This window comes from Anopheles cruzii, chromosome 2, assembly GCF_943734635.1.
Source record: "Anopheles cruzii chromosome 2, idAnoCruzAS_RS32_06, whole genome shotgun sequence".
NCBI classification, from domain to species: Eukaryota; Metazoa; Arthropoda; class Insecta; order Diptera; family Culicidae; genus Anopheles; species Anopheles cruzii.
Window position 1 is genome coordinate 41,492,960 of NC_069144.1, and position 14,147 is coordinate 41,507,106.

Genomic DNA, 14,147 nt, shown 5'->3' on the forward strand with positions numbered 1-14,147 from the left:
TGCTCCTTCTTGATGCCCGCCTCCATGCAGAAGTGGAACGCGGCCAGGTTGCGCGCTTCCTCGCGCTTCGAGCTCAGCACCGGCACCAGCCGCTCCAGCCAGTGTTTGCTCTGGCCGTGTGCGTGCGCCAGGTTCGACTTGGCAAAGTCCGACGGGTTGTGTGTCGTGACGAACGGTTCCACCAGGTTGAGCGTGCCCGACTTGATCACTTCCGCCTCGATCTCCTTGTTCGCGACGAGCACCACGATCGCGAGGCACGCGTAGTACTTGATGTTCTCGTCGTTGTGGAACGCCAGTGGGAACAACCACGACGGTACCTTTCGGTTGATCATCGCTTCCTGGTTCTCGGCTCCGCCGTACAGCGAGAGGTTGGCCAGTGCTCCTGCGCAGTGCCTCAGTGTCTCCACGTCGTTCTTGCGGCACTCGAACAGGACCGCGTCAAGTCCGCCGAGCCGGATTACGTTCGAGCACGTATCCTCGCTGTGCTTAAATAGGTGCTCCAGGATGCCGGTTCCAACCCGCGAATGGTCCGTAGCATTGTTGCGCGTACAAACACACGCCACGTTCACCACCTTGTCGAGGCCGTTCTTTACCACGTGCGTCCTGTTCTCGGTCGTCAGGCACTGCTCGAGCAGCCGGGCTGACGAGAACTGGACCTCCGAGTCGTTGTCGACACAGTTCCGCATCAGCAGATCGAGACCGCCGGTGTTACGGAGCGTATCGCAAAGGGTCGCCCCGAGTTCGTGGCCATGCGTCGGGACGGCCCACGCCCGCCGGATGATCTCGTTCATCTGGTTCAACATGGGGGGCGCTCGCTTCAGGGGTTCCGTCTGCTGGAGACTTTGCACGTACCGCTCCAGGTGGGTCGAGTACTTGGAGATCGTGCCCTCGATCTCGTCCGGGCAGCTACCGAGCCGCTCGAGATCCTCGAACGACGGGAAATCTTGCTGATCCTGTAGCATACCGTTCCGGGTCGACGACGACAGGGTGCTCATCTGCGCCGACGACGACGCACTGATCGTGCTCGTGTTCGACATTGTGAACGAGGATTGCGTCGAGGACGAAACGTGCTTCTCCTGGTTAAAGATACCGGCCGCCGTCACAGTTTGCTTCTGTTGTGCCTGCGATATCGCTTTGTTTTCCGCACTAAAAACGGGACAGGGGACAGTGAGAGTTAGAAAGGAAGGAAGGGCGGACCTGAGGCATCCAAAATACGCACCTGAAGTGATCGCTCTGCACCTTCCGACTGTGGGCCGCTATGTTGTTCGCTTCCGCCTGCTGGAAGTCACCCATCTTCATGGAGCGGGCCTCCTGAAATTGGGGAGGGCAGGGGAAAGCGTGCGTGAGTGCGCGATAAGCAGTATCAGCGGTCTTACGGTGATCCGTTACGGGGTAAACATCACTTCATCACTTGTCAAGTCCATCACTCTGAAGTGCGGCTTTTCGCAACGCGGCCTAAGGCTGCCGACGGCCATGTGGACACTGGCTGGAGCCTAAACCGCCCCCTTTTTATGGCCGGCCGGCATACGGATGCCGGTCCGATCCGGAACACACAGAGCACACAAAGTGGCGCCTTTTTGGCGCTCTCATTATCACACTTCACAGTCGCGGTGGCTTTAATTAGAAGATGAGCTCACCAGTGGCCACTGTCCGCCGAACCCATAAAAAGAAGGATCTAAGTCACAGCCTTCGTCTAGATTAGAACGCCATACTCCGAGGTCAGTTCAAAAAGTATCGCAACCAAAGTATTATCGTTTTCTTTGGTTGCAGGGGCGTGGTGCATCATGATCATCATGCATTCTTGCCACAGAACCGTCAATAAGGAATATTACCTGCAAGTTATGCGCAATTTGTGCCCCAATTTTTGGCCAGATTCAACACACTACAGCCGACGTTTTCTTCAGATCTGGTCCCCTTGTATTTTTTTCTTGTTCCCGAAACTAAAGGAGCCAATGAAAGGACGACGCTACGCTTCGATTGAGAAGCTAAAGACGGCATCGAAGGAAGAGCTGAACAAGATCGCGAAACAATTATTTTTTGAAATGCTTTGAAAAAGGATTGGGAAACAACCGATGGCACAAGTGTACTAGGTCGTTGCGTTGAGATTCGGAATTTTGAAAAGATGGCTGTACCTGCCGATTGGGACTTCTCAGTTTTGCTGTTCATGCATCATTACCTTGTTTTGACATCAGGTAAATGATTTCAGGTCGAAAAAAAAATTATTTCGGTTTGCAACCCATCTTTGAAAGGGTTAAACTATGTCATTTTTTGTGCCTGAAAATGACGGTTTGCGGGGATTATAATTTTTCTGCCCCTGTTGAAGAAAACTACTTCGGAACCGCACCAAATGCTTGTCGGGACTTGTGTTTGGAAGATCGCAGTGCTTTGAGTGGTTTAAAAAGTTTCAAAATGGCGATTTTGACTTAACAAAAAAAAGCGTCGAAGGACTCCAAAAAACGGACTTTCTGATGGGACAGAAAGGTGTGGTGTTTCACAAGCTCCTAAAACCTGATGGAAACGTTAATTCCGATCGCTACTGATAACAAATGATCAATTTGAACCATGCATTGATCGAAAAACGACCAAAATGCAATTCTAGTGAGGGCGCCTGGTGGCCCGTAGAATCAAGCACCAGGCGCCCAAAAAACAAAACTGTTTCAGGATACTATCAAATCACTTGGATGGGAGCTGCTATCCCTCCCCGCGTTATTCACCAGACTTGGTTCTTTCCGAATATCATTCATTTTCATCGATGGGACACGTATTGGCTGAGCAGCTCTTCGTTTTCTACGAGGAAGTCGAAATGGGAAGACTAATTAGTTTACTTAAAAAGTCGAAGAATTCTTTCATCTGGGAATCCATGATTTAGCAGAGAGATAGGAGAAATGTATAGCTAGCAATGCCACAAACTTTGAACAATGTAGAAAATCGCATTCAAATTTTATAAACATTTTTGTGTGTCAAACAAATTCCGAATCTCAACGCAACGACCTAGTATAATATCCGATGGGGATTACTCTTTAAAGGGGACAAAATAGATGTTCATAAATAAAGAAATAATTTTTGAAAATAACCAAAATAAGCGGAATTTTTTAACAGACCCCATACATGTTGATTAGATGTTTGCAGTTGCAGTTCGAGTGTCACTACACACGACAGTTCCGGCCAAAGATAACGATATCAACTTCGGACCCGTTCAATTGCCGGTCGGCGTAGGAGTCGGCGTGATCATCGTTTGAGAGGCCAAACTTCAAGATGCTCCCAATACGACCAAAGCAGAGTTCATGAGGTGAGTTTGCTCTTTAATGCCCCGATACATTGCCGATCAATTTGCAAATAAAAAATCGGCCAATTCGGCGTCGCACAGACATCAATGAAACTCGTTCATAATTTACTACACAACCCCGGGTATCCCGGGGGATAATCGGGGCATGCCTCATCCCCTGTGTTTTTCGGTGTAATAACTTTCGCTGTCGCTGTGTTTATTGAACCCGTGGCTCATCGTGTGCACTTAATCCGCACACTCGATCACAGCGATCCCCATTACGGGAAACCGATACCGGGAACCATCTGGCAAACCTCGCCGTTCCGGCGCTCCGGTGCGTTCCAAACAGTCGTTCCGTCTTTTGATGTCCTGATGTTGGTACGTAAACACCCGGTCCGGTCCAGCCCGATCGAAAAGCGAACAAAAAACGGGGCGCAAAGTGATGCACCCGTTACGGAGCGTTACGCTAGCGTTACCGATCCGGTGCGGCGACGCCGTGTAATTGTTGGTCACCGCGCGGTCGGATTAACACTGCAACACTTGGACTCTGTTCGTATTTTTAGTTCCTTCACCCCCCTGGCCCCCACCATCATAACGGACGGTAGGCCCATCTCTAATCTAATGTTCTATTTGCAGCGCGGCCCATCATCCGCGGTAGGATTCATTTTTCCTTTTCCGGTCCGGGCGGTGGCGGGCGTGCCGGGGTGGTAGTAATTTTCTATTTTCGGCCCCACACCATTGTTTACCATCCGGTCAAGGACGGCCGTACATTTTCGGACACGTCGCTTGTCGTCGTCCGTCGCCCGCTGGACTCCTGCTCACCTGCGTAACGGCTTCGATCGGTACTTCGAACGTCGTGCGGATCGCACTGACCGCCGGATTACCGAACGGACTGTCGACGATCGTTACCCGCGGACTGCCCGGGACTGGGCTGGTGGCCAAGTTCAGGGTGATGCCGTTCCGGTGATGCGACACCGGACTGCCCGACTTGGAGGAGCCCGACAGTGAGGGCGACCGAGGTGGCACGTTGGCCGCTGGTGGCGGGGGTGACAGGGGAAACTCCACGATCGGACTCGGGGTGCGCGTAGGCACATAGTCCGATTGACCGGTTGACCGGAAGATACCCTTCCGGACGGGCCACGGTGCCTGATTGCTCATCGTGGCCGTGCGATTACTTAATTCGTGCGTCGGATTACACAACACCGGTCGGATCGGGTCGGGATTCGAGTTTTTCTTCTAGCACACGGAATTCATTCACAAACCGCCGTCACCGCCATCGCATCGTCACTTTCGCTCCTCAGGCTGTCACACCGTATGTCACGTTGAGGTTGGACCACACGATCGATTTATTAACTAGACACAACTAGTCACGCACAGCACGCGAGCACCCGTTACCCGGCCGGGGCGGAAGGACGAAAGATAGCAGCTGCCGCACCGCGACGATCGCGTTCATTCACCGTCCCCGAAAGTCGAGGCAAAAACGGCACGACGATCGTTTCGCTCGATCGTTCGGCCGTCGACTAACGGGTGCACCGCGAAAGGGCACCACGAACCGCTGCGTCGCCACAAGCACACCGACACTCACCGATCGGCTTCTAGTGTGTGTGTGGAAAATGTGGTCGCCTTTCGGGGAAATTCTACGCGTTCGGGGAAACCTGTAGCTGCGGTTTCGGTCATTTTCGCACACGCAGGACACACGCACGCCAGGCGGCGGATTGACGTGTGTGACATAAATCAAACAACTCTCGCAACAACACACCCAAGGCCAGACGACTGCTGGGTGGTAGCTTGTTTCGAAGGAAATCGATCAAAGATCGTTGTTTTCGGAACGGAATTTGCGTCACGTCCTTCGCTTCGGGGGTGGATTTAATTCCGAGAACCTCTTGAAGTCGATCGATAAGAAATACGGTCAAGCTGTCAAGCACTCGAATTGTGTTGTTGTTGGGGTAGTTACAATCGCTAACAGATATGGCTGGAACTGATTCATCTATTATTTAAAGCCTGTTATTTAAGACACTTACTAGAGAGGCATTAGAGGCCACTGCTGTAGCATGTCGCACTCTGACGAGTAAGCTCCCAAAAGGGAGCTGCGTGCTGCGGCCACAGACCCACCCTAAACTAACGCCCCATAACTAGCTCCCTTAATGGGGCCCCATCATTCGCTCGGGGGAAATTATTCGTAAATTGCAGCAAGTTTCAGGTTCCACACTGGCCTGGCTCCACTGTTTACGATGCGTAGAGCACCACGAACACACGCGCGTTTCGAAGCGTAAGCAATTCGTGAAGGTCACACGTGTAGCCGCCCGCCCCGCAGTTTGGGCGGCGAAATTCTCCCGAACTCGCGCGATACACACACACACACACTCTCAGGCAATGTTGTTGCATTCCGTCACGATGTTCGACACGACGACCATGCGGTCGATGGGGAAAAAACACACCCAAGACCCCAGCGAAAGCAATCCGATCGATTTTCCGGGGGTTCTCCGAGGTTCCGAAGGTCCTATTCTACGTACCGTTCGCGTCAAGCGATCTGATTTGCTGTCCCCTCGGCGTCCCGATATCCCGCTCGTTCCGTCCGGTCCGTGGCACAGGTGGCGGCGACTGATTAGCGATGCATCGCCACCCGACGACGACGAGGCGCACCAAAGTCGCCCAAAGTCGGCAAGTGTCGGCTTTGCTGTCAAACCGACACGAATGACGTAACGGCCGAGCAGAAGCATATTCTAGAGTGTGTGTTGGTCGGCCGCTTCCGGTTTCCGGTTTCCGGTTGGGAAGAGGGCTACGCACGGCAAAGGGTACCCTGCATTCCGATACTACGGAGTGACAACGGTGTCTAGACAGGACTACCCACCAAAAAAAAAAAAAACGGAGGGCCGTTGAACCGTCGTCCTGCTGAGAGGATCAGCTCGTACTCCGAACACACTGGACGGTAGCCGAGAACTGAACCGATGTCATTCGGTTGGTTTCCGTTCGGGGATGGGACTCAGCGAGTGCGCATGTCCAGGACCCAAGAAGTCGCTTCCACGGGGTTGACATTGGCAGGTCGCCGGAGGATAATGGAAAGTTCGCGACCGCATTAACCCAATTCGAGTCTCTATGGATTTCCCTAAAAAATCGTTTGTTCGCGAAAAATCTACCGAGGAACTCTTTGTCCTATAACCTTGCCGACAATGTCACAGAGCGCGACAGGAGCCGTGTTAGATGCAAACTGTGACCGAGGTGTCGAGTCTACAAGAGAACCCCGTCGTATCCCAAAACTAATAGGACTAGGAAGACGGCAAAGAAGTCTCAAGAATTCTTCGCATTCCCACGCAACTCAACCCACAGCTTGCGGTATCCTGTACTGTGTGATTCACCGAGATAAGCACTAGAGGCCCGGGGCGCCAACAAAACAAAGTGATTCACCACGCCGAAACTCTCGCTGTCGGGGATCCGAGCGGACAATAAATCAGCGCTCGGTCGTCCGTTCCTTCTTGCGTTACGTTATCATCGCGCAAAGACCCACACCACCCACCTTCAGTATGGCGCCCTTCTCCTCCGCCGTCACGCCGTCCATCTCCGTGCGGGTGCTCATGGCGGCGAGAGCGGCCTGCTCCTGGTACTGCAGGTCGCCGGCGTGTAGCTTCTTCGATTCGGCCGACGCGAGCGTCGCTTGCTCGCTGCTGAACCCATCCTTGACCACCTTCGTCTTCGACTCGGAGGTCGTTTTCTTCTCCTCGTACTTGACCGACTCGATCGTGCCGGCCACGCCGTTCACCGCCGCGAGGGTCGCCGGCCCGCCGTGACCGTTTGGTACAAGCGGCCCGGCAGCACCGTTCGTGCCGTTCATTGGACGCAGTGCCGACGTCATGCTTGACAGATCGTCATCCGTTTCCGAGTCGGGGAACGTCACCAGCGGGTCCTGGCCCTGTGGATCGTCGAGACTGTCCATGGACGAGCGTAACCTGCCAGGGAGAGAGAGCGGGAGTAAAGGACCTGTACTATGGGGACCGGGCCAGAAAATTCTTACCGCTTCTGGAGATCGCTGATTTTAGACGAGGTACTCGACAGGGTGTTCGAGAGCTTCCGCGCCTGATGGTTGTGGTTGGCGACGGCCGCCATCTTGCTGGACGACGACACGGAGGACAACGAGCTCTGCTGCGTGGAGGACGAGGACGACGAAGAGGTGGTGGTCGAGGACGTGCTGGTGCTGTTGTGGCCCATCATGTTCTTCATCTCGGCGATCGAGTTCTGCATCTCGCCCAGCCCCTGCTTGACGGCGGCCGCCGACGACTTTAGTGAGGACATCCGCTGCGTGGAGGAGGACGTGCTCTGCGCCACATGGCTCGTGGTCGTGCTCGAGGAGGACGTGGAGGACGAAGACAGTTTGGAGCTTTTCGTGCTGCCGACGCTTCGGTTGAGTAGCTGCCGGAAGGAAGGATCGAGAAAGGACACTCGTTAGAAAAGATTGTGTGTTAGAAATCTCTCCAAATAATGTGGAGTTCCGGTGTTCGCCCCTGGGAAAGTAAGGTCTATAATTATCACTAATTGATAGCAGCCGTGGTCGTCACATGAATGGTGGTACACCCTCTCGAGCGATTTGTCCGCCCCGATGGCAATTACGTGATAAACCACTTCTCGCAAGCGGGACTAAATTAGCGCCCGTGACTAACAGCGGCCGGGAGGCAGCCATCAAATGGTCGACGGGCACGCCACTCCGGCGATTGGCCCCCTTCGTGCTCTTATCAGCCCAGCCCCGGGTCCCGAGAACAACAATCAAACTTCAGATTTGGGAGCTTCGTATCATTGTCCGACGAGTCACCCTGTGTTGAATGGAGCGATTCCACATTCCACCATGACGTCATCGGGTGACGAATGGTGGAATGTGCATTATCACTAAACAGCGTGCATCACCCCAATTGGCGATCCTTTATCGGGCGAGCCTTTTTGCCGTAAAAGCCTAATAGTACCGCGGGTAAAAAGAAACGGAATAACCAGTTGTCGGCGATGAAGTCCTTATGAGCCGACCAAACTGTCAACAAAGAATACTATTTGGGTACTATGCGCCGTTTGCGCAATATTGTGCTTCAGAAACGACCAGATTTGGGGAGAGACAATTCTTGGATCTATCCGCAGTATCCATATCCGTTAAACTCAAAAAGGCGAAACTCCTTTAGAGTCGATAGTTCAGGTATCAGAATAGATGAAGTTTTTTTAATGTAAAATCGTCAATTACTACATTAATTCACAAGTGGGGGTTTTCAAAGAGAAACTTCTTGTACCGATTTGGAAACATTGAGAATTCTATTTAAGGTAAAGTGCTCTGAAAACAAAGATGAGTCCCACAAAGTACTGTGAAGACTCAGACTCGTCGAATTTGCATTTGCAAATGCACTTTAGACATGGACGCCCACTAGTGTATTGTGAGAAATATCACCATAAACCCACGCACTACTCCCGTGTTGGTGCTGGGTGAATACTCGGGTGGAACTCGCCCAGAGTCTCTCCAGGATCCTAGGCAATACAACCAAACCTGCTCCATTAAATCGCGCTTTGTTGTCCCACGGCGTCTACGAGGCCAAGACTGGGGACAGGGCACCGCAATAGCTACCTACTTGGATCAAGGTAATGTTTGAAGTTCCCCGGAAAAGGCGCTACCGTTTATTCTCAATAGATCTATTCTGCGATCAATAGACATGGTCGGGTTCCAAGTTTCTATGCCCTAATACAGAGTAACAGATTACAGACGGTAGTCGTCCCATATGGCTGTTAGCTTTCATCGTCCAGGCGGCAAGACTAGGCGTATGACGAAGCCGCGAGTTGTGGTCATCGCTTGGAAACTCGGTCATTCTGCTGTTGAGATGGCAGACTACGAAGTCCCATAGTAGTCAAATCTAACCCCCAGCCGTGGTTTTCTGACACATAAGTCGAACCTTGTGGGGCATTGAGGACTGGTGAGGACTCTATTAGAGTCTTCACTATTAGCTCGAACATTTCTTCATTTGAGTGTAACCATAGCACATCAAGCCTACTAAGTGTGATGTCTTCAGGCTTGGCAACATACTACACCAGCACCAGTTTAATGCTTAAACAGTATTTTATTGCTTAATCAAGGGTCTGATGGAAAAAACTCAATGTTTACCGGCAGGGATAAATCTTTTCCCATTTACATTTTCACCACAATCGCACCACGTTACTCTAGATACATTGGGAATTCGGAGAGTGCGTGAAAATTAACATCAATGTTATGACATTACACGAAGAGAACCTGGGAATCCCCTAGACGCGAAACGGCCCATGGCACGTACGCACGTACGTTTGATGCAAACTTTATGGGCCCATATTAGCAAACCGGTTCAATAAACCGTTACCGTATGGATAGAGCCAAAACATTCCCGCACGATCCACGATCGGAAAAGAAGACGTTATGGCAGCCTCTAAATTGAACCGCTCACACATCCCGGCGGACCGGGCCGGGTGGGAAAAAACGACCATAACCATCATCCCGCCATCCAAATGGACGCTTCCGGAGAAACCATTAAGACACTGGCAACCACACTATTGGCAGATGAAACTACTTGCCGTCTGTTCGCCGAAATGCAAATGGTTTTGACCGCGAACCCGGCGGTGGGGTCGGACTTGGACGTAGTAGTAATACATATTGAGAAATTATTTTTAGCCGCGCACTTATTGACCTTCCCACTCGCGCGCTTCCCTGGCAGCATGACGGTGGCGAGGCGATGATGATGATGCTGCTGGTCGCGGCCGGTCGTTCCGATGACGATGTCACCTCCTAGCGCTTGTGGCTCACCTGCTGAAGATCCGCTCACCAGAGCACACACGGCGCGGCGCCCGAGGTTTGGCCGGGCACTACACTCCGAGATATTCGAGGTTTCGAGTTGTCGTTTGTTTCGTTGTTTAGGTCGATAACTAATTCACTAAACCACAACGGTGGCGTTCGAATTGGCGTCACGGTTCGGATAGGAAAGGAAGTTCGGTTCGGTTCGATCTCTTCTCCGTCGGTGATCGTGCATGAAGGTCGATGTTGATCGTTCGTTCGTTCTGAGTAGACTGACTGCTCGACTCGAGACGGTCACCTAAATGACGGGCTGCCGGCTGCACCCTGTCCCGTGGTTTTGGTTTTATTTTATTTCTGCCTTTTCGCTACCATCATCATTCAACACCGTTCAGCCGACCCGCAAGTTATCCTGGCCTGGCTGCCGTTAGGTTGACCGAAACGTTCGAGTGTGGGCTGAAGTGGAACGATTTGCATCATTAATCTTCCCCCGGTGATCACCACCCATCATTTAGTGCGAAACCCCGAGACGGAGCATCGGACTTTTTCACTCACCCAAAACGCGATGGACCCGATTTCGCATACGGGAGACTTCGCGGAAAATCTAATGCAATCTCTGTGGTCTTTGTCGCTGACACACTCACACTCACCTCTAGACCCGAACCACACACACTCGGGAGACACTGCGATCTTCAGCGCCGTAACGCAAACGAAACAAGTTTATGCCATTCTAAAAACGGCAAGCCGGCAGCGGAAGAAAACGAAGACATCTTCACGCCGCGCCGCTGGCAGCTGCTTTTGGCGTGAAAAATAGATCGCGACCTGCACGCGACAAAATTCGGCGAACGGCGCACCCGAAGGTGGGTTTTTACGCGGAATCCGTACGCGAGCTGAGGGGACACCGATCGGTTTGCCGTTCGGGGACACAATTTATGGAAGTCTGTCAAGTTGGCGTGTCGCGCTTTGCGCCCTTTCCCAAGAACACGCCAGACAGCGTCGCCAGAGTTCATCGGCGACGCCGTCGTGAGTACTTGGCGTCGTTGTTGTCGAGTTTTTCTAGACCGATCCCGGGTACGTGACAGTGTAATTTATTTCGATCATCTTCAATTTTCACCGATGGGTAGCAGACAGCTGGAGATCGGGGGCTTAGAGACTAACGATCCTCGCTGGAGTCCGATGCGATGCTGTGAAGATTCTTCGTGAAGAAGGTTCTTCTTGAACATCGTCCAACGCTATTTTAAGGTCGACAACAAGCCCGTTCCCTAATAGGTCACGATGTGCGGTGGTTAGCCTTTTGCGGACATGGCGGCAATCTTCCGGCATGTCAAACATCTGTCAACGGTTTCCGCCGAAATCGCGTTAGTTCGGCAAAACTCCGGCCCCCGTGACAGGCATCATTTTACAGCTTCAGTCTTTGAGTTGGTCCCGGTCCGCTCGTTCGGGTTGGGTTATGGCCAAGATTCGGGGCAGCAAGGGCCAAAACTGACCTTTACAGCACCAGGCGGCTCCATGGAACCGAAAGTCGACGAGTGACGAAACGAAAAACACGGTCCAATTTGAGTGTGAGACGCGGAGTAAGGAGAGACTCGTTGAAAGTGCCTGTCATCAGTCGCTAACCGAGCGTCGTCTTCAACTTTTCAATGAAGAGAACGGTCTCGCTGGGACAGGCGATATGAGTTTATTATCAGCCCACAACCGGGTCCATTCACCTGCACCCGCACTTAAGGGTGGCAGGATTAAGCGCTAGTCGCAGTTACATAAGGACAACCCCGTCATCGGAAGCCCTGCTCGATCTCGGTCGCGGTCGCGGTCGAGCAGTTCCGAGAATCGTCCGAGACCGGTCGGTGAATCAGCTGACTTTCGCTCGGTCGCTCGAGGACATCGAGAGATTACGAAAACGGAACGGTGCCAACCTTGCACTAGAAACGCCGTTGACTTAGGTCGGCTGATTGAGCGTGAAGTGCTTTTATTTATATCACAATTAATACGCAAATCCGTTCGGGGGGCTTTCCTGTGCCGATGATTAAGACAAGCCCCGAGTAATTTATGAACTTTGAAGCGCTGCTTTTGCGCTGAATCATTGGCGCCATCATCGGCGTGAGGTTCGTCCCCGCCGGGATTCGATCGCTTGTGGATGAGGTGTTTTTGTTGATCGAGCAAGCGATTCCGGGAATCGCCGAAAACTTACCTCCTGGGCGGCCGAAGACGACGACATCGAGCTGGTGGATGCTGCGCTGGAACCGGATGCAGAGCCCGACAATGGCGCATTGGAGGTGGCGAACAGATTGTGTCTCGTTGAAGTCGGTGTGGGCGTCCCGGTGTCAGCAATGTCGGACATCTGGAGGTGGACAAAAAAACACCCCGGGTTGGGCAAAACATCGTCATGCATTAGTGATGGAGTTGGAACGGAACTTGGCTTGTAAATATACGTGGCGTGAAAAAAGCGAAACGGAGGCAGTGCGAGATTGACGTTACTGAATGACAAACAGAGGGGCCCTCGGCCCCATTACTTCCTTAATAATAATTTGATTGTTAACACATTTGCGGTTACGGTTACACACACACACACACGCGTACATTGTGATGGGAACTTATTTGAGAACAACAACATAAAAGGAGGGTCGCTTGTTAATATTCCTGTTTGACGCAAAACCAAGCGTTTGACATGCAAATTCGAGCCCTAACGAACCAACCCCGCGAGTCCCTGGACTGGCGCACTATGAATAAACATGCGCTAAATGCTGCGCATCAACGCAAAAGGAAACAATAGGCCCCCTCCCGACCGTCGTGTTGGCGTCCCGGGAACACTTGAAACATTCGAAACGGAGATCAAAGACGGGGTTGTCACTTGGTTGGGTGAGCCGTTCGGTGCGGTGTGTCAATGATGTCGCGAAGGACGGGCGTAATATCTTGGCGTTCTTATCGCACCGGCGGACAAGTGCGGACGCCAAGACCTGGAGCTTCCCTCCCCATCGTGCGTATGTTTGCCAAAGGAAACAGCGGACAACATCTTCCGACAACTGGTTCCGAGGTGTCGTGGTTTCGCCCAGAGAGACACCGAACGCTGACTGTGTGAGAAACGCCTGTAAGTGTCACGAGAGTCTTGTTCACGACAACAACTGCGGCACGGTAGCTTGTTGCTGGTCAAACAATAAATCGTAAAGCAAACGACCGGCCTAATTTGCAGCGACACCGGTTGTGCGCTCGCGTAGGATCCGCTTGTTGGAACGAAGGAAGTGAGGGATCTGTGGAACGAATTATCAGGTCTAAAAGTCGAAAATGAGAATGTACAGATGGCTGTAGCTGTCAATTTGGTCCTCCTAATTATGCTTTTTTGGCAACATTATCTTGTTTGGACACCAGGCAAATGATTTCTTGTCGAAAAAATAAATAACTTTAGTTTACAACCCATCGTTACATCCTATCAACGTTAGACAATGTCGACTTTTGTGTCTGAAAATGACGTTTTGCAAGGATCATTGCTTTACTGCTACCTATAGCTACCTTTATAAAGAAAATTGCCACAGAATCACATTAAATGCTTGTCAAGACTTGCTTTTGGAAGGTCGCAGTTTTTTAAGCGGTTTAAAAGAAATTAAAAATGGCGATTTTGACTTGATGATGGGATCAGAAAGGTGTGGTACACCATAAACTCCTAAACCCTGGTGAAACCACAGGTTAACACAGATCGCTACTGACAACCAATTATCAATTTGAACCATACAAAATGTGCCAGAAGACACTGGCTGAGCAGCACTACGATTCCCACGAGGAAGTCGAAATTGTGGAACTAATTGGTTTGCCTCAAAAGATGAAGAATTCTCTCGGCGTGGCATCCACGATTTAGCAGAGTGATGGGAGAATACTAGGTGTGTGCGTTGAGAAACGAACTTTTTTAACACACAAAAAAATGTTTATAAATTTTTAATGCAAATTTCTATTTTATTCGAAGGTCAAATTGACCATTAACGTTTCCATCAGGTTTTAGGAGCTTGTGAAACAGCACACTTTTCTGTCCGATCAAAAAGTCCGTTTTTTGGAGTCCTTCGACGCTTTTTTAGTAAAGTCAAAATCGCCATTTTGGAATTTTTTAAACCACTTAAAGCA

At 51.4% G+C, this 14,147-nt stretch overlaps 1 protein-coding gene across 1 annotated transcript in view; it reads right to left on the bottom strand.

Annotated features, from left to right (window-relative positions):
• The window catches only part of LOC128279081 (NAD(+) hydrolase sarm1-like), a 45,761-nt gene that overhangs the window by 2,948 nt on the left and 28,666 nt on the right, over positions 1-14,147 (bottom strand). Inside the window, exons 6-10 of the mRNA XM_053017802.1 lie at positions 12,229-12,378; positions 7,275-7,669; positions 6,780-7,209; positions 1,220-1,311; positions 21-1,146 (exon numbers count right to left, since the gene is read on the bottom strand). Coding sequence (XP_052873762.1) covers positions 21-1,146; positions 1,220-1,311; positions 6,780-7,209; positions 7,275-7,669; positions 12,229-12,378 — 2,193 coding nt within the window. The remainder of the gene's footprint in view (positions 1-20; positions 1,147-1,219; positions 1,312-6,779; positions 7,210-7,274; positions 7,670-12,228; positions 12,379-14,147) is intronic.